The 26,177-nt window shown below is 35.4% G+C and overlaps 1 protein-coding gene across 1 annotated transcript in view; it reads right to left on the bottom strand.

Annotated features, from left to right (window-relative positions):
* Window positions 1–17,130: 17,130 nt before the first annotated feature.
* Window positions 17,131–26,177, bottom strand: part of LOC136029403 (uncharacterized) — an 86,224-nt gene continuing 77,177 nt past the window's right edge. Inside the window, exons 8-10 of the mRNA XM_065707767.1 lie at window positions 25,170–25,468; window positions 19,564–19,735; window positions 17,131–17,338 (exon numbers count right to left, since the gene is read on the bottom strand). Coding sequence (XP_065563839.1) covers window positions 17,220–17,338; window positions 19,564–19,735; window positions 25,170–25,468 — 590 coding nt within the window. The 3' untranslated portion in view covers window positions 17,131–17,219. The remainder of the gene's footprint in view (window positions 17,339–19,563; window positions 19,736–25,169; window positions 25,469–26,177) is intronic.

The following is a 26,177-nucleotide window of genomic DNA, read 5'->3' as shown; positions in this document are numbered from 1 at the left end:
TTGAGATAGCCACTTTGTTCAGCATAGTCGAAAACCATGATATTTATGTCTTTGGGGATGACTTACTCCCCCACCGTGCTGCAGTTACAAACTCCGAGGGAGGGGCTGCAAGTTACAAACTTTGACCAGTGTTTACATACAGTAATGGTTAATGTGAAGTGTACAGACGTTTTCAGGGGAACTTTTGGTTAGGGGGAGGTTGAGGGGAGGGGGCTATGTGGGAGGATCGTTCCTTGGATGAATATGTCATGGGGGAAGAAAAATTTAATGAAGCGGGCGCAGGATAATTTAGCATTTTTATAAAAAAAAAGGAAAAAAATATAAAAACGTTTTTCAATTGAAAGTAGGGAGCAACATTAAGATTTAAAACGAACAGAGATTATTACGCATATGAGGGTCTATTCTCCTCCTAAATACCTCGCTTTTTACGCTAAAGTATCTTTAGTAGTTTCAACTATTTATTCTACGGCCTTTCTGATTCAGGGATCATTCTTAAAGAATCGGGACAAAATTTAAGCTTTAGTGTAAAGAGCGAGATATTAACAATGGGACAAACCCCCTCATATACATGATAAAAATACAAGAATATAGAAGTTTGTTACGTAAGTTAATTCTTAAGTTACGTATGTTTTTTACTAATAAAAACGTTCGCTAAAAATTAAAAGTTCTAGTTGCCTTTTTTAATAACCGAAAAATTGGAGGGCAACTAGGCCTCCTCCCCCACCCCTTTTTCTCAAAATCGTATGGTCAATTCAATTCAATTAAATTCAATCATATATATTTAAACAAAAACACATAATTTTCATGTACATAATCTGCCAGGAAAGCACAAAAGTGCTTGACTAGGGCAGACTCTTAACTAAAGAATAATTAAACAATCAACTAACAGAAACAACGAATCAACTGGATTTATCAAAAAAGAAAAAAAAGAGAAGGAAAAAGGTGGGCGACGAAGAGAAAGAAAAGAAAATAAAGAAAAAAAACCGAAAAGAGGAGGACCGCACGATATTCAAATCTAAACAGTTTTTCTGTAACGACCTTTCACTGCTCGCTCGAAGGTAATAAGTTTATTTGAGTTCCGGATTTCCAAGGGGATTGAATTCCAGATAGCTGGTTTAAAAAATTTAATTAAAAAAGAAGTTCTTTTTGTTGACGGTGTCTCGTGGACAATGTCACATGAATTTCGCGTTTCATAAGCATGCAAATCTTGATTTAAAGTGAATAAATTTTCAAATGATGATGGAAGCAGGTTGTTAAAATATTTAAAACAAAAAGTTGCAATCTGAAAATCCCTAGTCTTTGACACATCAAATATTTTAGTAAGTTTGAAATGGAGGTTAATGTTATTTGAATGCTGAAGAGGTGATATAATTTCAGTGGCCTTATTTTGGATGATTTGGATTCTCTTATAACATGAGATGAAGTTGCTTGCCCATATAGAGCATCCATAAGACAAATGGGGATGAAAAATAGAATGATAAATCATTTTCAGGATTTTTTTTAGGGAAACAGAATTTAAGACAGCGGATAACTCCAAGGGACCCTGAAAGTTTGTTACCAATCAATTTAGCATGTTCATTCCAAGAAATATTCTCATCAATAATAAATCCAATATATCTACAGGTTTTTACTCTATTTATAATATTATTTTTTACAATTAAATTGAGGTCTGTTTGGACTGACCCGATTCTAGAAAATAAGATATAATTTGTTTTACCATAATTTAGTGTCATATACTGTGAATTAGCCCACGATATAAATTCAGTCAGAGCAATTTCCATTTTTTTAAATAAATAAGGTAGATTTTCACATGCAGCAAAAAAAGTGGGTCATCTGCAAATATTAGGTCCGTAGAAAGTCCTTTGCGAAAGCCAAATTGGGTATCACATAGAAGTTTCTGCTCCTGGAGGTAATCATACATTCTTTTATGGACTACTTTTTCATAAATCTTCTAAAAAAAAGGTAAAATAGAAATGGCTCGGTAATTACTCGGTTCATTTTTTGACTTCCCTTTGTGAAGGGGTAGCACTCGGGCTAATGTAAGTCTTTCTGGAAAAGTTCCCTCTTCAAGTGATAAATTAATCAGATGAGTCAAAATAGGAATAACAATTGTTTTTGTTGTTTGAACAAATTTCTTTTGGATCATTAGCAATATTTTCACTGGAATTCATCATTTTAATCTGGTCCTTTTCCTTTTTATGCCTCAGTGACTCATTGATTTTAATCCAATTCCGCTTCATGTTTCCATTTATCTGTTCAAACTCTTTTTTTGTAATAAGCTCTTTCAGCGAACCGTTTAATTTTATTCAGCCGATTTCTATACTCTTTGAAAGTCAGGAGTTTCTCATTCGTGGGGTCTTTTAAATAATCTTTATACAGTCTATTCTTCATTTTTACAGAAACAAGGATGCCAGCCGTCATCCATACCTTCCGAAGGTTATTTTTTTTTAACTTTCTTTAAGGGGCAACATTTATCAAACTCAGCTAAAAATATATCCATAAACAAATTATAACCCTTTTTTGCACATTTCCATTTGAAAATTTCTGAAAAATCAATACGTTCCAAATTTACAGCCAGATTTTTCAAACTATTTTCTGATAAATCTTTAAACTATCAATTTAACTCATCAACATAAGGTGGTCTGATCCATCAGTAACAAGTACATCGGCCATACAACCATTCAGTAACTGCCCATCAACAAATATATTATCTATTAAAGTTGCCGAAGAATGCGTTGGATCTGTTACTAGCGTTGTTACTGCGTTGGTCTGTTACTGCGTTGGATCTGTTACTCTGTTATCTATTAATCGTTGGATTTGTTACTAAAGGGTACAAATAAGACGACAACATTGTATTAAGGAAATCAACACGATCATCTGGATTTAATAGATCAATATTGAAATCTCCCGTTAACACTACCTTTTTCTTTTCTTTTGCAACTTGTGACAGAAGACTTTCAAATACATCTAAAAGATCTTTCTTCAGAAATGATAGTACTTTATATATTATTCCAAACAGTAGCTTTTCAGACCATGACGACCTTATTTCAATAAACAATGTTTCGAGTTTACCTTCAAGCCAGAGTGAAAAGTCATGTCTTACTTCATAATCTACATCAGTTCTTATTAAAGCGGCTAGTCCTCCTCTCTGCATAAAAGAGCGACCTTTATATTCAACCCTATACCCTGGAACAAAAAAATCCATTACATTCAGGTTCTCATCACTCAAAAACGTTTCACATAGACCTACAAACAATGGTTGCGACTTAAGACACTCCATTGTCCACAACAAAGAACATTTAGCCGATCGGAATCCTTGGCAGTTCCAAAAAAGTAGCGAATTTCCATTACATATATCCCGTTTAGTAAGATCTTCAAATTCAACGTATGAACTATCATTAAAGTACTTTTTTAATCCAGCTTTAAATCCCGACTGACCAAACGAAACATCTGAAAACACATCATAAATAACTAATCTATTTTCCTCATAATTTTTGATTTGATCACGGGACCCTGACATAACCTAAGTGCAAACAGAGATTGATAAAGAATATAAGCAGTGACGAAAAAAAGTGAAGAGCATAAATGAGAAAAAGACACTAAAAAGTAGGGTATCGCAAGCGGAAAATGGTTGAAAGAAACAAAGAGTGAGAACATGGCACTGCACAAACTGACATGAGAAAAGCAGTAATTAAGCTGATGATCCTTCACCGATAAGATCCTTTGCACTTCGTATTTTCCTGATATTCGGACCCTGTTTGACAAAAATCATTCCATCGATTGACCATGCGTTCTTTGAACCAAGTTTGTTTCGAGCCAAATCAAGCAAGTGTTTGCGCTTTCTCGTTAAGTACTCCGACACAAATATACCAGTTTTTGCTAGTTTCGATTTTGCCATGAACACCGTTTTTGCAGCATCCAGATTACGAAACACAACACAAACGGGAGACACGTTAGAATTGTTGGAGACTGGATTGGATGGATTCTGGAACCAACGAACGCTCAGGATGTGCGTTCTGCAATTTGCAATATCCGGTAGTCCCATTTTTCCCCAATAACTTGTTTCACTGACATCTCAACACTGGCTCCTTGTGCTTGCTTTAAACCACTAAAAATAAGCGTAACCATTATCGTTTTCTGTTCCATATCATCAAGTTTTATTTCAATCACTTTGATTCTGTCTTCCAGAGATGTAATTTGCCTTTTGAGCCCAGATAACATTTTTTCAAAAGCACTGAACTTTGCCGAGTATTCAACCAAAATTGAATCATGGATTTTACAGGCGATGTCTTCTGTAACTGATGATGCTAGCCCTCTAGAAGGCACCATGCTCAAGTTGTCATTAACTCTTTGTTCAATTTCATTTCTCAAACCGTTTCGCAGATTTTCAAGTTCTTTTTGAGCATTGTCCACAACGGAGGCAAGAGAAGACCGATCCAAGTTTAACTTTTCTAAGTAAATATCCGGAAAAGTGGTAACCTCGCTGAATGCATTTGCTACACCTTTGGTTTTTTTTCTTCACAGCTTCATCAAAATTTTCTTGGTATGGTTCAAGCTGAGATTCTTGAACCATTAATACCTCATGCGTGCCGTACCAGAAAACAGCGTAGTTTGAGCAGTTTTTCTTTTGAACAGTATCCACAATTCGAACCGGCCATTTTGGATATCCTTGAATTTTTGCAAACGCTAGTCCTTTCTTATTCATAGACATGCCAGCCTTCGTCTGTTTCTCATTAAAGTTATCCAGAAAAAGTATCCAAAAAAGATTTGATTTCTTCGTCACTGAGTAATTAGATCCAGTACTTTTACAAAGCGTATCAGTTTACTCTATTGCGCAACACTGAAACCACTATTCCAAATATAATCCTTTTTCAACACTGGTCTTAACTGTATGAAGTCTGAATGAATACTGATCAAAACTAAGGGAAAGCCATTTAGCCAAAAAAGGAATTAATACACAAATTTCATTTTATTAATTTATGTGCGGAGAGCCAAAAATCAAACATGCATTAATTCAAAAACGTTCAGAAACTAAATAAAAAAATAGTTTCTTTTTAAATGAAAGTAAGGAGCGACATTACAACTTAAAACGAACAGAAATTACTCCATATATGAAAGGGGCTGTTGCCTTCTCAACACCCTGCTCTTTACGCTAAATTTTTTACTGTTTAATAAAGTATGATTGAGAAAAAGATTCAAACTTTAACGTAAAAAGCGGGGTGTTGAGAAGGGAAAAGCCCCTTTCATATACGGAGTAATTTCTGTTCGTTTTAAGTTTTAATGTCGCTCCTTACTTTCAGTTAAAAAAAAACTAGTTTTTTTATTTAATTTTTCTAGGAGAATCCATTGTGTGGCTTGCTATTTGTATGTTGAAATTTTTTTTTTACAAATTTTTAATCCTGACAGAAATAGCATTATTTTAGTTTATTTTATACCTCCTCAAATTAAAATGAAAAATAAAACATAATATGGCTCCCAAAAAATTCTATCTATGCTCTTTGACAACCTGGATACACTTACACTCTTTTGATTTATTCAAATTGTAAGAGCAGTAGCAGTAGCCACAAAAGTTTCAAAATAATACCCCCAGTCATTCTCGATATATTGCTGATGTGTCTTATTGGCAACCGTACACCATGTGCGACATGGTGTACCATGTGCAACAAGTAGGAACCAATTTTCCCAAGAAAGGTGAAAATGGACAAGTGAGAGAGGAACCGTGTAGTATCATAAAAGCAAAGTAGTATTAAAGAAAACCGATCTGTTTCCGTGGATGCTTGAATCATGTAGGCCTGTCTTAGTTTTGACAGGATTTTGAAGACGCTAAATTTCAGCAGGGGGCAAACTGGGGTCTGGGTGGGCAGCTGTGCCTTTTGGTTTAAAACCAACCGTACACCATGTGCCTTTTGGTTTATTTGGTGTTGTTTATTTTGGTTTGTTTGGTCTATTTGGTGTTGCTGATGTGATTGCCGATATATTGCTGATGGCAACCGTACACCATGTGCCTTTTGGTTTATTTTTGAAGCAACATTTGGTTTTAAAGCATAATCGGCCAATTAGATAATTTTTAGGGGGTTGACATACCTGATATCCCTATAGACATAGTTACTGGACCGTTCTATTAGGCTGAACAAAATGTTTTTTTTTCAAAATTTTGACTGGATGTGTTCGGAAAATGAATGGATTTGGGAGGAGGGATGCTTGCCCTCCAATCTCTTCTGACTCTTAAAAAGGGCACTAGAATTTTTTGATTTAGTTCAACATCCACCTAAATATTTCTAGAAAGCTTCACCTTAATGCTCTTAGCTTGTGTAGTAGCAGTAGTTATAGTAGCATTAGTAGCAGTATGCACCTATTAACCTCGGTTTCTAAAACATTCTCATCAACACACGCCGAAAGTTTAAACTTAACACCATCAACCGTCCTTGAAGTATTTCTGATACGTCTTCTTGACAATCTGTGCGGACATAGTGTGTCTCTATTTAGGTCCATACAATTTTAGTATTTTCCAAATTTTGCAACTTGATAACATTAGGTTTTAGCAGCAGAAGCAGTAGAAATAGTAGTAAAACTAATAGTAGCAGCCTTACTTTTAGTGGCAACAGTAGTAGTTGAACTAGTAAAAATAGCAGCTGTAGTTGCATTATGAGCAGAAGGAGTAGAATTAGGAGGCAAACATTTTCTTTGGGTTAGTTCGACATCCCTCGAAACACGCCGTATTAGTTTCAATTTCACATCTTTGAAGTCAGAACTATCTGTTCCTGAAACATTATTGTTATGACCTTTCGACAGCCTGGATACAGACGGCGTGTTGTGATTAAGTTCACCTTACCTAACTGAAAATTACTGGAAAATTTCACCACTATATCCTAAGGCATAGTTGTAATAGTAGTCATAGTAGTAATATTGGTAATAGTGGTACAGTTTCTTGAAGTCAGCAGGAGAAACTTTGGTTTGGTTCAGCAGGTTTTTACTGTGTCTATGATTGTACAGTTTCTTGATATCAAGAGGAGAGACTCTGGTTCTACAGTTTCTTGAAGTCAGTAGGAGAAACTTTGGTTTGGTTCAGGAGGTTTTTCATGTTTCTTCATATCTAGATGATAGACGTTTGTTCTAAAGTTTCTTGAAGTCATCAGGAGAAATTTCGGTTTGATTCTTTGATTCAGTAGGTTTCTACTATTTCTATGATTGTACAGTTTCTTGATTTCAAGAGGAGAGACTCTGGTTCTAAAGTTTCTTGAAGTCAGTAGGAGAAACTTTGGTTTCGTTTAGCAGGTTTCTCAAGTTTCTATGATTCTCAAGTTTCTTGATGTCAAGAGGACAGATTTTGGTTCTAAAGTTTATCGAGGTTAGTAGGAGAAAATTTAGTTTGGTCCAGCAGGTTCCTACAATTACTACGATTCTTCAGTTTCTTAATGTCAAAAGAAGAGACTTTGGTTTTGTAGTTTCTTTAATCTATATGGAGGAACTTTTGTTTGGTGCAACAGTTTTCTACAGTTTCTTCGATTTTACAGTTTCTTGATATTGAGAGAAGAAAATTTAGTTCCAGAGTTTCTTAAAATCAGTAGAAGAAACATAGGTTTGGTTCAGTAGGTTTCTAAAATTTCTACGATTCTATAATTGGATCGTGTCAAGAGGATAGACTTCGATTCTAAAGTTTCTTGAAGTAATAGGAGAAACTTTAGTTTGGTTCAGTAGGTTTTTTACTGTTTCTATGATTGTACGATTTCTTGATGTCAAGAGGGGAGACTCTGGTTCTACAGTCTTGTGAATTCAGTAGTAGAAGAAACTTTGGCTTGTTTCAGCAGGTTTCTACAGTTTCTACGATTCTCAAGTTTCTTGCTATCAAGAGGGCAGACTTTGATTCTAAAGTTTCTTGAAGTCTGTAGGATTAACTTAGGTTTGGTTCAGCAGGTTCCTACAATTACTACGGTTCTAAAGTTTCTTAATGTCAAAAGAAGAGACTTTGGTTGTACAATTTCTTTAAATTAGTAGGAGAAACTTTTGTTTGGTGCATAAATTTTCTACAGTTTCTTCGATTTTACAATTTCTTGATTTTAAGAGGAGAAACTTTGGTTCGGTTCAGTAGGCTTGTACAGTTTCTTGATCTCAAGATTTGGTTTGGTAGAAACTTGCTGAATCCGAATCAAAGTTTCTTCTACTGAATTCTCCTTTCTGACTCATTTCCTTTTTACTTCAAGAAACTGTAGAACTACAATCTTCCTTCTTGACATCAAGAAACTGCAGAATAGTAGAAATTGTAGAATCGTGGTAACTGTAGAAACCTGATGAACCAAACCAAGGTTTTGTAGAAACTTGTAGAAACTGTTACTTGTAGAAACTGTAGAACTAAAGTCTCTCCTCTTGACATAAGAAACTGCATAATCGTAGAAACTGAACAAAACCTCCTGAAACAAACCAAAATTTCTCCTACTGACTTCATAAGACTGTTGAACCAAAGTAAATCCTTTTGACATCAAGAAACCACAGAATCGTAAAATCTGATGAACTGAACAATAACCCCTCCTTTTAACTTCAAGAAATTGTACTATCAAGGTCTTTTCTCTTGACGTCAAGAAACTGTAGAATCGTCGAAACTGTATAAGTCTGATGAACCAATGCATTTTTATTTGACTTTATGAAACTGTGATACCAAAGTCTTTCTCTTGACGTTAAGAAAAATGCGGAATCGTAGAAACTGCAGAATCGTAGAAACTGTAGAAACCTGCAGAACTAAATCAAGGCTTCTCCTACTGACTTCAAGAAACTATAAAACCAAAGTCTCACCTCTTGACATGAAGAAACTGTAGAATTATAGAAACTGTAGAAACCGGCTGAATCAAACCAAAGTTTCTCCTACTGACTTCAAGACACTGTTGAACCAATGTCTCTCGTCTTGAGGTAAAGAAACTAAAGAATGGTAGAAACTGTAGAAACTTGCTGAATTAAATCAAAGTTTCTCCTACTGACTTCAAGAAACTGTAAAATCACAGAAACAGTAGAAACCTGCTGAACGAAACGAAAGTTTTTCCTACTGACTTCAAGAAACTGTAAAACACCAATGTCTCTCCTCTTGACATAAAGAAACTGTAGAAACGCAACCAGTATCCCCTTCTGACTTGAAGAAACTTTAGAACTAAAGCCTCTCTTTTTCATATCAATAAACTGTGGAAGTGCAGAAACTGTGGAAAACCACTGAACCAGACCAAAATTTCTCCTAATGACTTTAAGAAACTGTAGAACCAGAGTCTGTCCTCTTCACATGAAGAAACTATAGGCTCGTAAAAACCTGCTGAACCAAACCAAGGTTTCTCCTACTGTTTTCAAGAAACTGTAGAACCAAAGTATCTCCTCTTGATATCAAGAAACTGTAAAATCGTTGAAATCGTAAAAACCTGTTGGACCAAATCGAATTTCGCCTACTGAGCTATAGATATTGTAGAGCCAATGTCTCTACCTTTGACACTTAGAAACTGTAGAATAGTAGTAACTATAGAAACCCACTGAACCAAACCAAAGTTTCTCCTACTGACTTCAAGAAACTGTGTAAACTTGCTTAACCAAACGAAGGCTTCTCCAACTGACTTTCAGAAACTTTAGAGCCTAAGTCTCTTTTTGACATTAATAAACTGTAGAATTGTGGAAACCGCTGAACCTGCTGAACAAAACCAAGATTTTTCCTATTGACTTCAAGAAACTGTACAACTAAAATCTCTCCTCTTGACATAAAAAAACTGTAGAATTTTAGAAACTCTAGAAACCTGCGGAACCAAACCAAAGTTTCTCCTACTGACTTCAAGAAACTGTAAGAAACCTACTGAACACAACCAAAGTTTCTCCCACTGACTTAAACAACTTTAAAACTAAAGTCTCTCTTCTTCACATCAAGAAACTGTGGAAGCGTAGAAACCTGCTGAACCAAACCAAAGTTTCTCTTACTGACTTCAGAAAACAGTAAAATCGTAGAAACAGTAGAAACCTGCTGAATCAAACCAAAGTTTCTCCTATTGACTTCAAGACATTTTTGAATCAAAGTCTCTCTTCCTATAGTAAAGAAACTTCAGAATTGTAGAAACTGTAGAAACCTGCTGAACCAAACCAAAATTTTTCCTACTGACTTCAAGAAACTTGAGAATTTGATATATTAAGACAGAGAGTTATAAACACGCCTAGGAGTACTAGCAAAACCCGGTGGGTGTGGGAGAAGAGAGAAGGGAAGAAGATATGATAAGGAGGTCATGAATCAAATTACCGAGGACCTGTAAGATGCAGCCATATAGCCAGAGAGCATAATAGTAAGATATTGTATTGCCAGGTCAAGAAATTAAGAGGAAGCAATGAGATAACCCGGACTTGGTCGAGCTAAAGATAGGAATGGGGCCTCAGTAAGTGTTAAAGAGAGATGGGCAAAACATTTTGATAATGTGCTGAACCGTGATAAAGTTACAGGATATGATATAAAAAAGAATTAATTTTTTTTGATAATTTTGAACCGAAGGGATTCTTATTTTGTAAGGCGTTACAGACAGGAGTAAACGGATGGTAATAAACAGATAGAAATAAACAAGGCCTCAAGCGCTGATAGCGTGATAAATGAGTTTTTGAAATATGACAGTTGCGAAGTTAGTGATATTGCTGAAGCTCTTGAATACTACTACTACTAACAACTCACTGCAGCTCCAAGCCACCTTTAGCCAACACAGATACACACATCCCTCCTGTATCCGAAACCATTCAAAGTCTCACTCTTTACACCTTCCCAGAAAGTTCAAACCTCCCTTATTCTCTCCTATTGAGATCCTTCCACCCCAACAGGGGACGACCTGATTGTCGTTTGGCCCTAAGGTTGGCCAACATGCACAATCTTTGGCAATCTGTCCTCCATCATCCGCAGAACGTGTCCTAGCCATCTCAACCTTTCTCTGACTATGGCCCTAGAAACGGGGATTGAACCGCACTTTTCGCACAGCCTACTGTTTGAAATAGGTTCACTGTGACAGCCCAGTGTAACTCGGGTACCCAAAACAATTCAAAAGTAATTTTTCAGGAAAACATCTAACAAATTTCCCTCCGCTTTTACGCGCGCGCCCACGCTTTAGATCCATACTTGACCACTGTTATCACTGTAGCTTGCAATGATTTAATCTTGTTTCGGAGACTTATTTTTCTATTTTTAAAATTTTTTTCAACTGCGAAAGAGCATTCTGGGCTTTGGCTATTCCACTTTTATCATCTTTCCAGCACCCAACGTCTTTACCGATTATACGACCAAGGTATGTGAAGCTGTCCGCTTGATCAATCTCTCGTTACCCCGCATCAAGAATGAGATTGGTAATTGCAGGAGGATTAGCTTGAGACTAAACGACGGTGTGCATAAGGTTTTAAGACGAAAGGACAACATGGTTTTAGGAAAGAAAGAGGTTGTGTCGAACAAATTTAAATACTAAACATTCAAAACGGATTAGATTTCAGTTTTAAGAATTTTATTTAATCAAACTTTAATTTTGAATCAGTTTATAATTTGAACTGAATTATTATAGTTAACTTTAGTATTAATTCTAGTTGAAATTTAGATTAATTTGAACTTACTAGATGAACTTATCAAACAGTTCGTGGTAACGAACTGGCGACCCGGCTGAATAGTAACCAAAACTCTAAATAATGGAATTTTGATACCATTAGCTACATTAAAAGAATGACATTTTAATGCTGATTTAAAATAAATAAGCTTCATCAAGTTTAGTCTTACCCATCAAAAGTTACGAGCCTGAGAAAATTTGCTTATTTTAGAAAATAGAGGGAAACACCCCCTCAAAGTCATAGAATCACACGAACTGATTCTATGTGATTTTCTTAACCAAAAAACCACCATCAGATTCAGCGTATCAGAGAACCTTATTGTAAAAGTTTCAAGCTCCTATCTACAAGAATGTGGAATTTTGTATTTTTTGCCAGAAGACAGATCACGGATGCGTGTTTATTTGTTTTTTTTTTCCCAGGGGTGATCGTATCAACCCAGTGGTCCTAGAATGTTATGAGAGGGCTCATTCTAACGGAAATGAAAAGTTCTAGCGCCCTATTTAAGTGACTAAAAAATTGGAGGGCACCCAGGCCCCCTGCCACGCTAATTATTATCCCAAACTCAACGGAACAAAATTCCGAGATAGCCATTTTATTCAGCGTAGTCGAAAAACCTTATAACTATGTCTTTGGGGACCACTTACTCCCCCACAGCTCCCGTGGGAGGGGCTACAAGTTGCAAGCTTTGATCACTGCTTACATATAGTAATGGTTATTGAGAAGTGTACAGACGTTTTCAGGGGGATTTTTGGTTGGGGGAGGGGTTGAGAAGAAGGGGATATGTTGGGGGAACTTTCCATTGAGGAATTTGTCATGGGGGAAGAAAATTTCCATGAAGGGAACGCAGGATTTTCAAGCATTATTTAAAAAGAAAAAACAATGAATGAACAAATAAATATGAAAAAGTTTTTTCAATTGGAAGTAAGGAGCAGCATTAAAACTTAAAACGAACAGAAATTGTTACGCATACGAGGGGCTCACCTCCTCCTAATAATTCGCTCTTTACGCTAAAGTATTTTTAGTAATTTCAACTATTTATTCTACGGCTTTTGTGATTCCGGGGTCATTCTGAATGAATTGGGACAAAATTTAAGCTTTAGTGTGAAGAGCGAGGTATGACGAGGGGTGAACCCCCTCATATATGTAATAAAAACATGAGAATACAAAAGTTCGTTACGTAAGCTAATTTATAAGTTACGTATATCTTTTACTAATAAAAACATTGGTAAACAATTAAAAGTTCTAGTTGCCATTTTGAGTAACCAAAAAATCGGAGGGCAACTAGGCTTCCTCCCCCACTCCTTTTTTTCTCAAAATCATTCGATCAAAAATATGAGAAAGCCATTTAGCCAAAAAAAATACACAAATTCCTTTTTAATTATTCCTCTGCGGAGAGCCAAAATCGAAACATGCATTGATTCAAAAACGTTCAGAAATTAAATATAAAAAAAAAACAAGTTTTTTTAACTGAAAGTAAGGAGCGACATTAAAACTTAAAACGAACAGAAATTACTTCGTATATGAAAGGGGCTGCTTCCTCATCAACGTCCCGCTCTTTACGCTAAAGTTTTTTACTGTTTTAAAAAGTAGAGTTGAGAGAAAGAGTCAAACTTTAGCGTAAAGAGCGGGGCGTTGATGAGGAAGCAGCCCCTTTCATATACGAAGTAATTTCTGTTCGTTTTAAGTTTTAATGTCGCTCCTTACTTTCAGTTAAAAAAATTGTTTGTTTTTTTTATTTAATCACTATATTAAAGAGACTAGTTCTACGTAAAGAGTCAAATTGCTTGGGCTAAGGTAGGAACTGAGGTTAGTAGTTGGTTCTACGTAGAATTAGGAGTTAAGCAGGGTTAAGTTTTATTCCCGCTTAAGCAAATTATTCTGGTGGACTTTGTTCTAAGGCAAAGGCTATAGGAGAACATGATATTGAATGGGAAGGTAAGACTTCCCAGAATTGGATTATTTAGACGTTCTAAGGGTTCTAGACAACAATGTTGGCGGAATGGGTAAAATTTAGGAGTTTTCGAGAGTTTAGGGTGCCAATATAGGCTTAAAAGTTAGTGTTGAGAAGACTAGCTGAATTAGATTAGGAAGATATAAAGGCGAATATTTGATTTTGGGTAACGAGAGAATCCATCAAGTGAATAATTGCACTTACCTTGGTAGTAATATCAATGAAGACGTGGATATAGTTCCAAGACACAAGGTGTTGTTTTCGCCGGTGAAAAAAGCTAGAAGAATACGCAGGTTAGTCTGCAAACTAAAATTAGAATATTGGAAGCCACGTTCATGACAATGGTAAAATATGGCTCTGAAACATAGGCACTTCAAAAAACTGAGGAAGATACGATATATCCGTTCCACAACAATTGTTTAATAATAGATTTATGTCCTAGTTTGACAAACCACATATCAAACAATAACCTATACGAGAAATGTGGTTTGATCCTATTTTCTAGGACTATAAGGACAGAAATGTTAAGATGGGTAGTATACATGTTGCGGATAAAGAAGGACAGATCACCAAAGATTGTGTCTTTGGCCATTCATTTAGGGCTAAAATGAAAGTAGATCATTGAAGAATAGGTTGGAAAGGAATCACAAGTGAGGATTTAGAGGAAACTGGAACTATACTCTAGAGGGGTAAAGAATGTAGCTTTGAATAAATTGAAGAGGAGGAGGAGGAGGAGCGTGCACAGCTGTTTTACTTTCTGGAAAGCTTGGTGCTACAGTGAGATGTTAGTAATAATAACAATGTTTTCTATAGCTTAAATAGGAAAGAAAAAATCCCGAATTAGCCATTTTTAAGCAGAATGTGCATGCGTAAATTTAATTTCTATACTATGGCCAGGTGGGAGAAGTCAAACCTGATTTACCTTTTTCCTCGGTCACGGCCATGCAGGGTAGCAATACGAATTGACTCGTCCTACTTTTACTGCAATTACTCGTGGTGAGTTCCATTAATTTGCCTGCAAACCACAACCGATTTCTGGAGGTATTTCAACAACCAATAGGAACTTTTGTCTTTAATCAGAATACCGTATTTTCAGTGTCTACAAAATTAAAAATCGAGCCCTGAGCCGCCAGGTACTAAAATTGTCACACGACTTGAATCGTTGAAGTTGAAAAATTGAGCTTAAAAAAAGGGACAGTTTTTAAAATTTATTGAAGTTTGTGCTATTCTAGAAGTCTATCTTAAACCGCCAAAAATGTTTTTTCAGAAATCTTGATTATCATTGTCTACTGTCCAGTGGCATTAACGATCCCAAGTAAACAGAATTTGCCCTCATTCTTTTAGATGATTAAACTAGCCCGCACATCAATTGCATTAAAAACCAAACTCCTCAGAATTCCTGACTTGGTATAAGTTCTCTAACATCCCAGATTTGTGTAAACAACGAATTACTCACGACGAAGAGTAAAAAAGAAGGTTTTATTGATAAAAAAGAAGGTTGCAAATACATTTAGAAAAAAACAGAGATTATTGTAAAAGAAATTAAATAGAAAAAAACGACAAAAGATACTAAAAACATAGAATAAGCTACAATAGTAAATGAGAAATACTATTAAAATGACACACATAAAATCCTTTGACTTTAATATTTTAGTTGTCCTTGCAATGGAGACTGAAATTCGCCACGCATCAAATATTACAAAGTCGACACATATCGAGCAGTTAAGCCACATAAAACGACGTCTTGACGATAGGATATCGAAGAAACACCTTGACTACCTCCTGTTACCGTTGTGGATGATACGAGCCAACTGTCAAAGAAAACTTGCTCTTCCACCATCAAGTCACCTTGGAGTTACTTGGCAGACTTGAGAACTACGGCACACGTTTGGATCAATACTGGTTATTGATCGTCGAGCCATCAGCAAGGACAGACCCTCCTTGAGATAGATGTCGTCGAATCTTCATCTTTATGATGAGCCAAGGGTTGAAGTGTGAAACAAGTAGAAGTAAGTAGCTCCCCTCAGAAAGGCTAACACTTTGATAGTGCTATTGTCATGTCCAATTCTTCACGATAATGTATGGTGAATTGTATATGGAAGTCAGTAACTTCTTCGTTGCTAGGTTCTGCTCATATATTCTCATGTCATCACTCAATGGGAATTCGCTCTCTAGGAATGTCCCCCCTTCACGGAAAAGAAGACACTTCCTCCTGGAAAATCACCACGACATGAAGGAAGATTCACAAATAGCCGGACTTTTGCTATGAAAAGTTGTTTTATCATGTTTTCTCCAAACATTTTTGTCATTACCATTCAGAGTGTTCGTCATTAAAATTGAAGGACAAATCCAGCTTTTATCCATTGATTTGAAGAACATATGAGACACTTCGACTTTGATATCATTCATTGCTTCTGCAAAGCTTCTTTCAGTCTCCCCATGATGGAAAAACTTAGTTTTCAAATGTTTTTTATCATTCTCAGGAATCGGAAGTCACACTCGGCTATATCTGACAAATACGGAGAGTGGCACTGGTGGATCCAGGCGGGAACCCGGGCCCCCCAAGTTTTTTTTCAGGCACCCTCATTCCTTGTTTTTTCTGTTTTTCATTCTTTGTTTTTTAAACAAATTTGTCACTTTGCTCAATTATTGGCGCACATGTCACATTACCCCCCCCAACCCTTAATATTTTACTTATTGGCACCCTTGTCAAATTACTCCCTCCCCCATGATTTTTCTTATCGGCACCCTCGTCACATTATCCCCCTCCCCGAGATTTTGCTCTATATCCGCTCCTTGAGAGTGGGGAACTCTAATCTTAACACCAAACTGGTGGCAAAATTACAATAGACGTTAGTAAAACATTTGAATACAAGAATAGGAACCTGTTATAGATTGCGCTGAGACAACAGGTTGGTAAAAGAACATTATGAGCTAAAAGCACAGATTACTCAGACAAAGAAGACTAGCGACCTTTTACTTTTTGGATAATTTCTTTCTGCCATCTAACGTTAGTGTGCATAACTTGACTGCGGTAATCAGAAGACGTTATGTTACAGAGCAGAGACATAGAGAAACATAGAGAGCAAAAAAGGGAAAATACGCTTTGAGTTTTAGACTGTTATTAAGGACCCATTATTTCTACAAGGACGGTTGGCTTAGGCATTTGAGATACGACAAAGACCATAATCACATCAAAAATGCTGTTTCCCGAATATATCTATGGGTTAAAAAAAGAAAATATAATAGTAAATATTACATAGCGTCTTTTGAACTGCTGCCAAATTACCAAACTGGCACTTTAAATACGTATTTAGAATCACGTAATTTAAGATATAAACAGTACAATTCAAAATTGTTGAAAATTACATCCTCATATTTGACAGTGAAACCACTTTTGGTAATGGAGAATATTCTTTATATTATTCGAAACACCCCCCCCCCCCACACACACACGCCTAAAAAACATACTTGTGAGTACATATAATAAAATTTGAAGTATATTTACCACGACATGTCTTAAGCAATAACCTGCGATCCTTTATAACTAATAAAGATTTCCTGTTCAAAACTTAGCTTTGCATAAAAAAACAAAAAAAAATCTAAAAGACCAGCTTCTTAACATCAGAATAGGTAAAGAAACGCTCTCAAAAAGTAGAAATTAAGATAACTAGGTAAGACATACAAATCACTTCACAAACCCAAAAGCAAACTTGGGTAGGAAAACTGGACCTCGTTTGCCCTTGAGGATGCACTTGGGGCAGTTGTAATGACGCTTTTCAATCTCACTCAAATGCTTCACGCAAGCTGGAATAAGAAAATAAAATAAAATAAAATTAAAACAAGAGAACTAAAATTAATGCAAGGGTGATTTTCGGAGAAATTTTAGAAATGTGGAGAATAAGAGAAGGAGAAGGATTTTTTGCTTCAGAGTTCTCTGTAGTCGGTTCCATTTTAGCAACCATAAGGGAGTTTGCGCTATTGTCAAAACACTTCGATGTAATATTTTATGAGCAACATCTTAAGATTTAGGACCAACAGTAGCCGACGAGTCATAGTCAACAATAGTGAGAACCAAAGAGTCATAACCAACAATACTGAGAGCCAAAATTGCCAAAAAGCTGTCAGCGGCATTATTTTTATAATTCACCAACGGATTTCTTTTTGTTTTCTCTCTCCTGCGAACTTTCTCATCTAATTTTCATGTGTCTGACAAAAAATATGCTTTGCATTAAACCAATTAGTCTTTCTATAATTCGTCTTTCTATTACCACTCACATATTTCTTAAACAAAATCTTGTACGTTCTAACCTTTTATCAGATTTCAAATGTGTAAAATTTGACTATAGGTCAAGCAGCTATGTAGGATTTGTGTGTGAGCAGGGGAGGGGGGTGAGACATTTTCCAAAAGGCAAAAAAGGCAAAATATATAAAAAATTATAGTAGACTGTAGAACAGATTTAAAAATCTTTGGGTTTCAAACGGCCAGGGTATAGAACCTTCCCCTACCCTACACACTTTTCAGATATACATATCACATCTTTAATTTTCGTCTTAGGAGGAACAATAAAAAAAGAAAACAGATAGCAAACATGAAAGTTAAAAGAAAAACAATATATAATAATGAATTTGGTCAGACAAGAAAAAAATAGAGTAGAGGGAATTTCCATAAAAGGACAACACCAGGTAGGAGCATCTTCTTTGATTAGCTAGAAACAGGACAAATATTATAACAACTTTGTTTTAACAAGGACAATTTCAATAAGAAATGAGAAAATTGCAGGGCATTTAATAGGCTTACTTCAGCAGCATCTCCAGTTCCACATTAACGACTTATTGAAAAATATGACCTCATTATCATTATAAAAGTAATGGTAATAGTACTGGCTGAGCTCCCATGGAGTGAGGTCAATGCTAATTTGATATCAGTTTATGTACATATTCTTTTTAATTTTTGGTTGATTTATACTTAAACAGCTATTATACATATAACTAAAACATTTCGGAGTAAAAGTTTCATTTTTCACTCTCTTCTGAAAAAACAGTTTACATTTCTACGAACGCCTTTGTTCAATCATTATTATTTCAATAATAAAACACCAATTATTCTCTTTGCGGTTTTTTTTAGCTTGTATTTAACTTCTCAGTTTTGAATTCTGTTTGATTCTGTAAAACAAAATTCGTGGCACGATTAACTATTTAACAATGTGCCCTTGATCTCAGTAATTTCATAAATATCAGCTGTATGGGTTACTAGCACTTAGAGGAGAAAAGAACTGTCCAGAGACAACAATGCTTCATAGCAAAAAGAAAGGCAAGTAATCGTAAACTTCTCACCAACAAAGACAGTGGAAGCCTAGACCCCTAAAGGATCCCGAGGCCAAACGGAGTCTAGCATAAAAATTAACAGTTAAAACAATTTTCCCAAAATTTTTATTTTGGCAATTCTTGCAGCTGGTAATAAAAATATTATACTAAAAAAAGTTGTAGTCTCTGAACTACATGGGACAAAGCATTCCAGCAAGAATAAGCCGTTCCCTTACTTTTAAAGTAAAACTGGGTTTGTAATGATGTCACATTGATTTAGAAGGCCGGAGGATTCCTGTCTGTTTCATTTTCAAAATACGTTTTTTGACGATGACAACTTTGTCCCATATTTGGTTATAATAAATTTTCAGGTCTATTTTTAAATTTAGAAGTATTTCTAACTGAGATTTATTGATATTTTTTTAAGTCTGAGAAAGTCTAAATTAGGAGTTTCCTAGAAAAAAGACAGAGAAAACACCTGAAGTGAGTGGAAATGGAAATTTTATTAGAACCTTTCTGGAAACTTACGTTTTTCTTCTTTTCTTTAAGAAATTTCTCTTTATTGACTTTACTATTTTATTGACTTTACAATTTTATTGACTTCTACTATCTCTACACATTTACTTTCTTTCCCTCTCTGCAAGTTTACATTGCTAGTTTTCTGTTTATTTGTTGTTGTTTTTTTGTTTGTTTGTTTTTTTCCGCCTAAAGATGAAGAAACAGACCTGTGTGAGTTTTCCTCTGGCATGAACAACAGTCAACAACTTCAGAGTTATGAATAGGGGGGATAAGACATTTATGACAGACTGGACAGACTCGGCCCCTCTTCCAAAGTTTCAGACAACGAACACAGAACGTCATGAAATATACACGCGTACCATCTGCCATTCGTCGAAGCTGAAAAATAAAGGAAATATACGTGTAAATATATCGGAATTTTCATTACTCTGAATTCACTAACTTAAAAAAAATCCGTTTTTTCTATAAATTCAAATCTCGATACAATAAAACGAAGCTCACACAATACTAAAATACAGGTATTTATGATACTATCTAGGTAAATAGCAAAAACTAGAGTTTATGTATTGAAACTCTAGAAATAAATGATATCCGTAATGAAGATACAGTGTAGGGGATAGGTCTAGATCTACGTCATAGTATGCACTGGTTTTCATAAATAAAAAAAAAAAAAAAAAAAAAGATGAAAGGAAGCCGAATAAATTATCGCCAATATAAGGGCTATAGTTACCACATGCACAAATACCCAAACAGAAGGCCATTTTGGAGGGAGAAAGGGAGCAAATTAGACAAAAATGCGAAAAAACTGCAATATACTAAGAAATTACAAATCCTCTGATATACGTTAGAGAAGAAGCTGAAGATAGGCCCCAAAACGTGTTTGTAAATTCCATAGCCCTTCTAAGGATTTCTGGCTCTTTTTCAAAGGTTTTAACTTGGTGACAAAAAGTAAAAAAGCATGTGCAACAAAAATTATATCTATGAAAAACAATGTAAAAAGGTCACAAATACCCTAAGACGTTTAAAGTGAAACTAGCCCCCGAATGGAGCTCAATCAAGTAATTCTGAATTTTTGATCTTGCTATAATGTAATCAGGACTGCCACCTATGGCACTAGTATACTATTTATGGGAACTTTTTATGGGTGGTCGAACATTTTTTCGTGCGGTTCCTCTTTAAGCAAAATATCACAGTTTTTACTTATGGTACCTTTTGGTGGTTCTTTCAAAATCAGACTTAATCCATAGATGGGGAGCTTTTAAATCGATTATCTGCTTCAATAGGCCACACTTACCCTACTAGCCAATTAAGTCAAAGAGCTTAGTGAGTCAACTCATGCCAAACGATCTGATTGTGAAAGTCATCTTTCATCCATCAAAATCAGCTCAACCATAAAATATTTCGTCCAATTTCACACGGGCACAGGTTAGTATATTTTCTAAGTTTTAAAATTTTTGACTCTTAATACAATTACATAAAAAAAACTAGTTTTTTTTAACTGAAATTAAGGAGCGACATTAAAACTTAAGACGAACAGAAATTACTCCGTACATGAAATGGGTTGTCCCCTCCGCAATTCCTCGCTCTTTACGCTAAAGCTTTTAATTGTTTTAAAAAGCAGAATTGTGGCAAAGAGTCAAACTTTAGCGTAAAGAGCGAGGAATTGCAGAGGGGGGACAACCCTTTTCATATACGGAGTAATTTCTGTTCGTTTTAAGTTTTAATGTCGCTCCTTACTTTCAGTTAAAAAAACTAGTTTTTTTTATGTAATTTCTGAACGTTTTTGAATTAATGCATGTTTGATTTTTGCTCTCCACACATAAATTATTAAAATGAAATTTGCATATTAATTCCTTTTTTGGCTAAATGGCTTTCTCTTAGTTTTGATCACGATTTTGAGAAATAAGGGATGGGGAAGGAGGCCTAGTTGCCATGTAATTTTTCGGTTACATAAAAAGGCAACCATAAATTTTAATTTTTAACGAATTTTTTTATTAGTAAAAAATATACGTAACTTAAGAAGTAACTTACGTAATAAACTTTTATATTCTTTAATTTTTATTATGTATATGAGGGGGTTTGTACCCTCGTTAATAACTCGTTCTTTACACTAAGTCGTAAGTTTTCTCCCAATTCTTTAAGAATGACCCCTGAATCAGAAAGGCCGTAGAATAAATAGTTGAAATTACTAAAAATACTATAGCATAAAGAGCGAGGTATTTATCTCCTCCTAAATACCTCGCTCTTTATGCTAAAGTATTTTTAGAACCCCTCATATGCGTAATAATCTCTGTTCGTTTTAAGTTTCAATGCTACTCTTTACTTTCAATTGAAAAGAACTTTTCCATGTTTATTTTTTCATTGTTTTTTTATAGTAATTTTAGAAAATCCTGTACCCTTTTCATTGAATTTCTGTTCCCCCATGACATATTTCTCTAAAGAAAGATCCTCCCACATAGCCCCCTCCCCTCAACCCCACCCCCAAAACCAAAAAAAAATCTCCTGAAAACGACTGTACACTTCCCAATAACCACTATTATATGTAAACACTGGTCGAAGTTTGTAACTTGCAGCCCCTCCCCCAGGGACTGTGGGGGAGTAATTCATTCCCAAAGACAAAGTTATTATGGTTTTTGACTATGCGGGACAAAATGGCAATCTCAAAATTTTGATCTGTTGACTTTGGAGAAAAAATGAGCGTGGGAGGGGGCCTAGGTTCCCTCCAATTTTTTTGGTCACTTATAAAGGGCACTAGAACTTTTCATTTCCGTTAGAATGAGCCCTCTTGCGACATTCTAGGACCACTTGGTCGATACGATGACCCCTGGAAAAAAAACAAAAAAAAAACAAACAAACAAATAAACACGCACCCGTGATTCGTCTTCTGGCAAAAAATACGTAATTCCACATTTTTGTAGATAGGAGCTTGAAAATTTTGCAATAGGGGCCTCTAATACGCCGAATGCGATTGTGTGATTTTCGTTAAGATTCTGTGATTTTTAGGGGGTGTTTTCCCCTATTTTCTTAAATAAGGCAAATTTTTTCAGGCTCGTAACTTTTGATGACAAAGACTAAATTTGATGAAACTTATATATTTAAAATCAGCATGGAAATCTGATTCTTTTGATGTATATTTTAGCATCAAATTCCGTTTTTTAGAGTTTCGTTTACTATTGAGCCGGGTCGCTCCTTTTTTAAATAAAAAGAAACTAATTTTTTTAGCTGAGCATTTATGTTTTTTTTCGGTTTATTTCGGTTCACATAATATTCACGCGAGCATGCAGAGTACAATAAAAGTATTGGATTTGACTTTCTGTTGTTTATTCATTCGTCTGTGAACTTTTCCAAGACTTTTGTGAACTGGTTCAATTTCAAATTCTTAACATAAAAAGGTACAACATAGACTTGAAAACGACACATTTCTTGTGACCTTATAATTGGTCAAAAAACTTTATTCTCATCAATTTTCGTCCAAATTTTGTTCTCCATAAATTTCTGAGAAAACATGTGAGAAGTCAGAAAATTGACAGGCACATTACCAATGATAATGCCAATAGCAGGGCTCGGAATGATTCCTGCTCATTAGAAAAGGGACTTGACAACCTGTCAAAGGACTTTTAGGGATGGAAAAAGGGACCAATAGGGACCAAAGTGGGAAGAGATTTCGACTGCCATTCATGGTCAAAACATCCCTTTGCTCACAAATCAGAAACGGTGGCCAAGTCACCCTAAGAATCATCTTATTCATGAGCCTCGGAAGGAATTCATTATTTGCAGTTGCCCATTGTCTTTCCTAGATACACTTGGGAGACCTGAAAGACAAGGAGGTTGAAACACAGCAGGAATACATCAAGATTTTTGCCATCTGAATATTCCATTAATGGTACTCTTCTCACTCATCCTACCATTACTTTATTAACTAACCTCAGGGAAAGAATGTGTAATGTGCTCCATTGGAATACAAGTCAATTAAAACACATACAACAATACAAGTCAATTAAGTTCCTACTGGTATGAATCATTTTATGAAGCTACAGGAAACTATCTATTCTTGAACTTTACCACAATATGACCAGCCCATACCACACACCCTATAGGTCAATATTCCTCTTTATCCTTGAACAGTACAATAATATCACCCATCTATCCCTCCCCAATATAGGCCATTGTTGTGCCGTTATAAGCTTCCTATGTTTACAACAGTTAATAGACACTTTGGCCACAGACAAAGTTCCCTCTGCTTTATTGCTCCTGCGACGGCGTAACCAAGAGGCCAGTATAACCGCGTTTGTGTAAAAGCTAAATTATCTAAAGAGGGTCTTTCAACGTATCATGGCTCAGTTTTCAAATATACGATGCTCCCAAATATAAACTTTAAGGGACTTTTGGGAGAGTTAAGGGACTGTTTGCACAAAAAGGGATTTGGAAGGGATTTCACCCAAAAAGAGACTTTAGGGACTAATTCCGAGCCATGCAATAGTTTCAATAAATATTTCTTATCAGACTGCTATGAGTTGATTAGTATGTACAAAGCCGAATATCTTAAATAGCACATTTTCTAACTTATTTCATTTTGGTACTAGAGGAGACAACGTTTTTTTTCTTCTAGAAATCATCTTTTTCATTTTAGTCCACTTCTAGTTTAGGGGCAAAAAATTTACATGGGAAACAAGATTGATATTGTCTGGCATTACTTCTACAATGCCTGTATAAGATATGGTGGGGGATGGTGACACCCTCTCGCCTCCAAATTGAAACGTCAAAATTCTTTATAATAGCAAAAAAATCCATAAAATACGATTGAAACTTTTGTGACGGTCCAAATCCTACCCTAAAAAAAAAAAGAAAAAAAAAAAGAAAAAAAAAAAAAAAGATGATATAGAAAATGAAACCCCCTCGCGCTAGTAGTTAAAACAAGTAATAGTCAAAACGCGCTAGCAAGGCCACAGAGAGGAAAATGAAAAAGGGAAAAAAGAAAATGTATTAACTACAAGAAGAATATAACAAATTCGCTGCTACGCATTTTTACCTTCTTTTGATTATTTTGGGATGTTTCTACTGAAGTCCATAAGAATGGACGATAAACAGTTGAATTACTAGCACAATGTCCTCTAATAAATAGACTTCTTACTATTATTCATCCTCTGCAACTCAGGTCAATCGAATAGCCTGGTTATCACAGCAACTTGAACATATTTTAGACCAAACAAATTAGACTCGTTTGGCTGCTACAATCCATTTAAATATATTCGACTCAGAATAATCATAAGAATCAGCTTTCTTAAAATTTTCAGTAAAACCTTTGGTCCACAGCAGTCGTAAAGAGAAAATATTGACTATTATTTACACAACAAATTGGTATATTCGTACACAAAACTTAAATTTTTAATTTTTATTTTAGAACGCAATTTAAAAGGAAAAATACTTAAATTGGAAATATAGAAAATAAAAAGAAGAAAACAGATGCTTTACTTTTACCATTACTTTTAAACAAGGCCATATCAACGGGAGGGGGTTACCGTTTTTGATCTCCTCCCCCTCCCCTGAAAAAAGAATTGTCTGATCCATAAAAAAGTAACAAGAATGTATTTAAACAAATTTCATATATTTTTTAAGTTTTCTTTTGCCCCCCTTCCAGAGCAAAAATCCTGGATACGGCTTTGCTTCTAGACGTCAAATTTCCCTAAAATAGCCATCTTTTCAAATTACGATGCACAAAAGACACCCTTAATTATTTGTATTTCTTGTTCATGTTTCGACATCTTTTGGGCCTTGCAACAGAAGTAGCAACAAAGAAGACGGGAAAACAAACCTCGTGATGCCACTGCCCTGTTTCTCCTTCTTCAACCGGTTTAGTCGTGCCACAGCTTGTACACTTAGCACACTCAGGACAATGCCACCTGCCATCTGGCCGACGTTTTAGACCGCAGCATTTCAAATGATAATATCTATCGCACATTCCACAATTGGCAAAGCGCTGTTCATTATTTGCATCCAATCGGAATTGGTCGTTACAAACACAGCAAACACGACATATACTGCACATCCAGTTGTTGATCTCACGGATACGATTGTACATGTCGGGAGTCAGGCCAACACACGTCATATGAGCTAAAACAAAAGAATCAAATCAACATCAACGAATACTGTATAACTTGTTTATGCAGTCGTTTAGGTAATTGCCTAAAGATTTTACCTGGGAGAAGGAAATATGTTAAAAAACAATTCTTACTTCATAATAGGCAGAACAATCATAATTAAGACATTTTGCAAGCAGCCAAACTTTATCTTCACTTATTTCAGTGTTTTTCCACTTTTTCGCAATAGCCTTTGATTAATTTTGAAAATTCTGCGAAATGCAGCACTGTCAACTAAAGATTCGGGCCATTTTTCTGAAATAAAGCGCAATCTATATATTTTCTCATAGAATTGTCTTTAAATAAATAGACTGGTTTCATGAATTTTGCGTTAACGCCATTGCAGTTACCTTAACGTCCTCTACAAAAAATTTTACGGAGTGCTCTGTTTCAGGAATGTTTCGAAACTGAAGAAAAGCTATTAAATAAAATGATAAATATATTAGAAAAAGTGAGAAAACACTTAAATAGGTGAAGATAAAGGCTAGCTGCAAGCGAAATGTGTTAACTACCATTATTCCTGCATATTATGGAGGAAGAATTGTTTTTTAACATGTTTCCTTCTCTCCAGTAAGATCTCTAGGCTTTTACCGTCGTTTAAACCAAGTTCTTAAGATTCTATATTATGTCCATTTTTAGAATTTGTCACCACCCCACCGGGCCTCCAAAATCTTTTATTTGAA

This window comes from Artemia franciscana, chromosome 7, assembly GCF_032884065.1.
Source record: "Artemia franciscana chromosome 7, ASM3288406v1, whole genome shotgun sequence".
NCBI classification, from domain to species: Eukaryota; Metazoa; Arthropoda; class Branchiopoda; order Anostraca; family Artemiidae; genus Artemia; species Artemia franciscana.
Note: the sequence above shows the minus strand (reverse complement) of the source record. Positions and strands in the feature narration are given on the sequence as shown.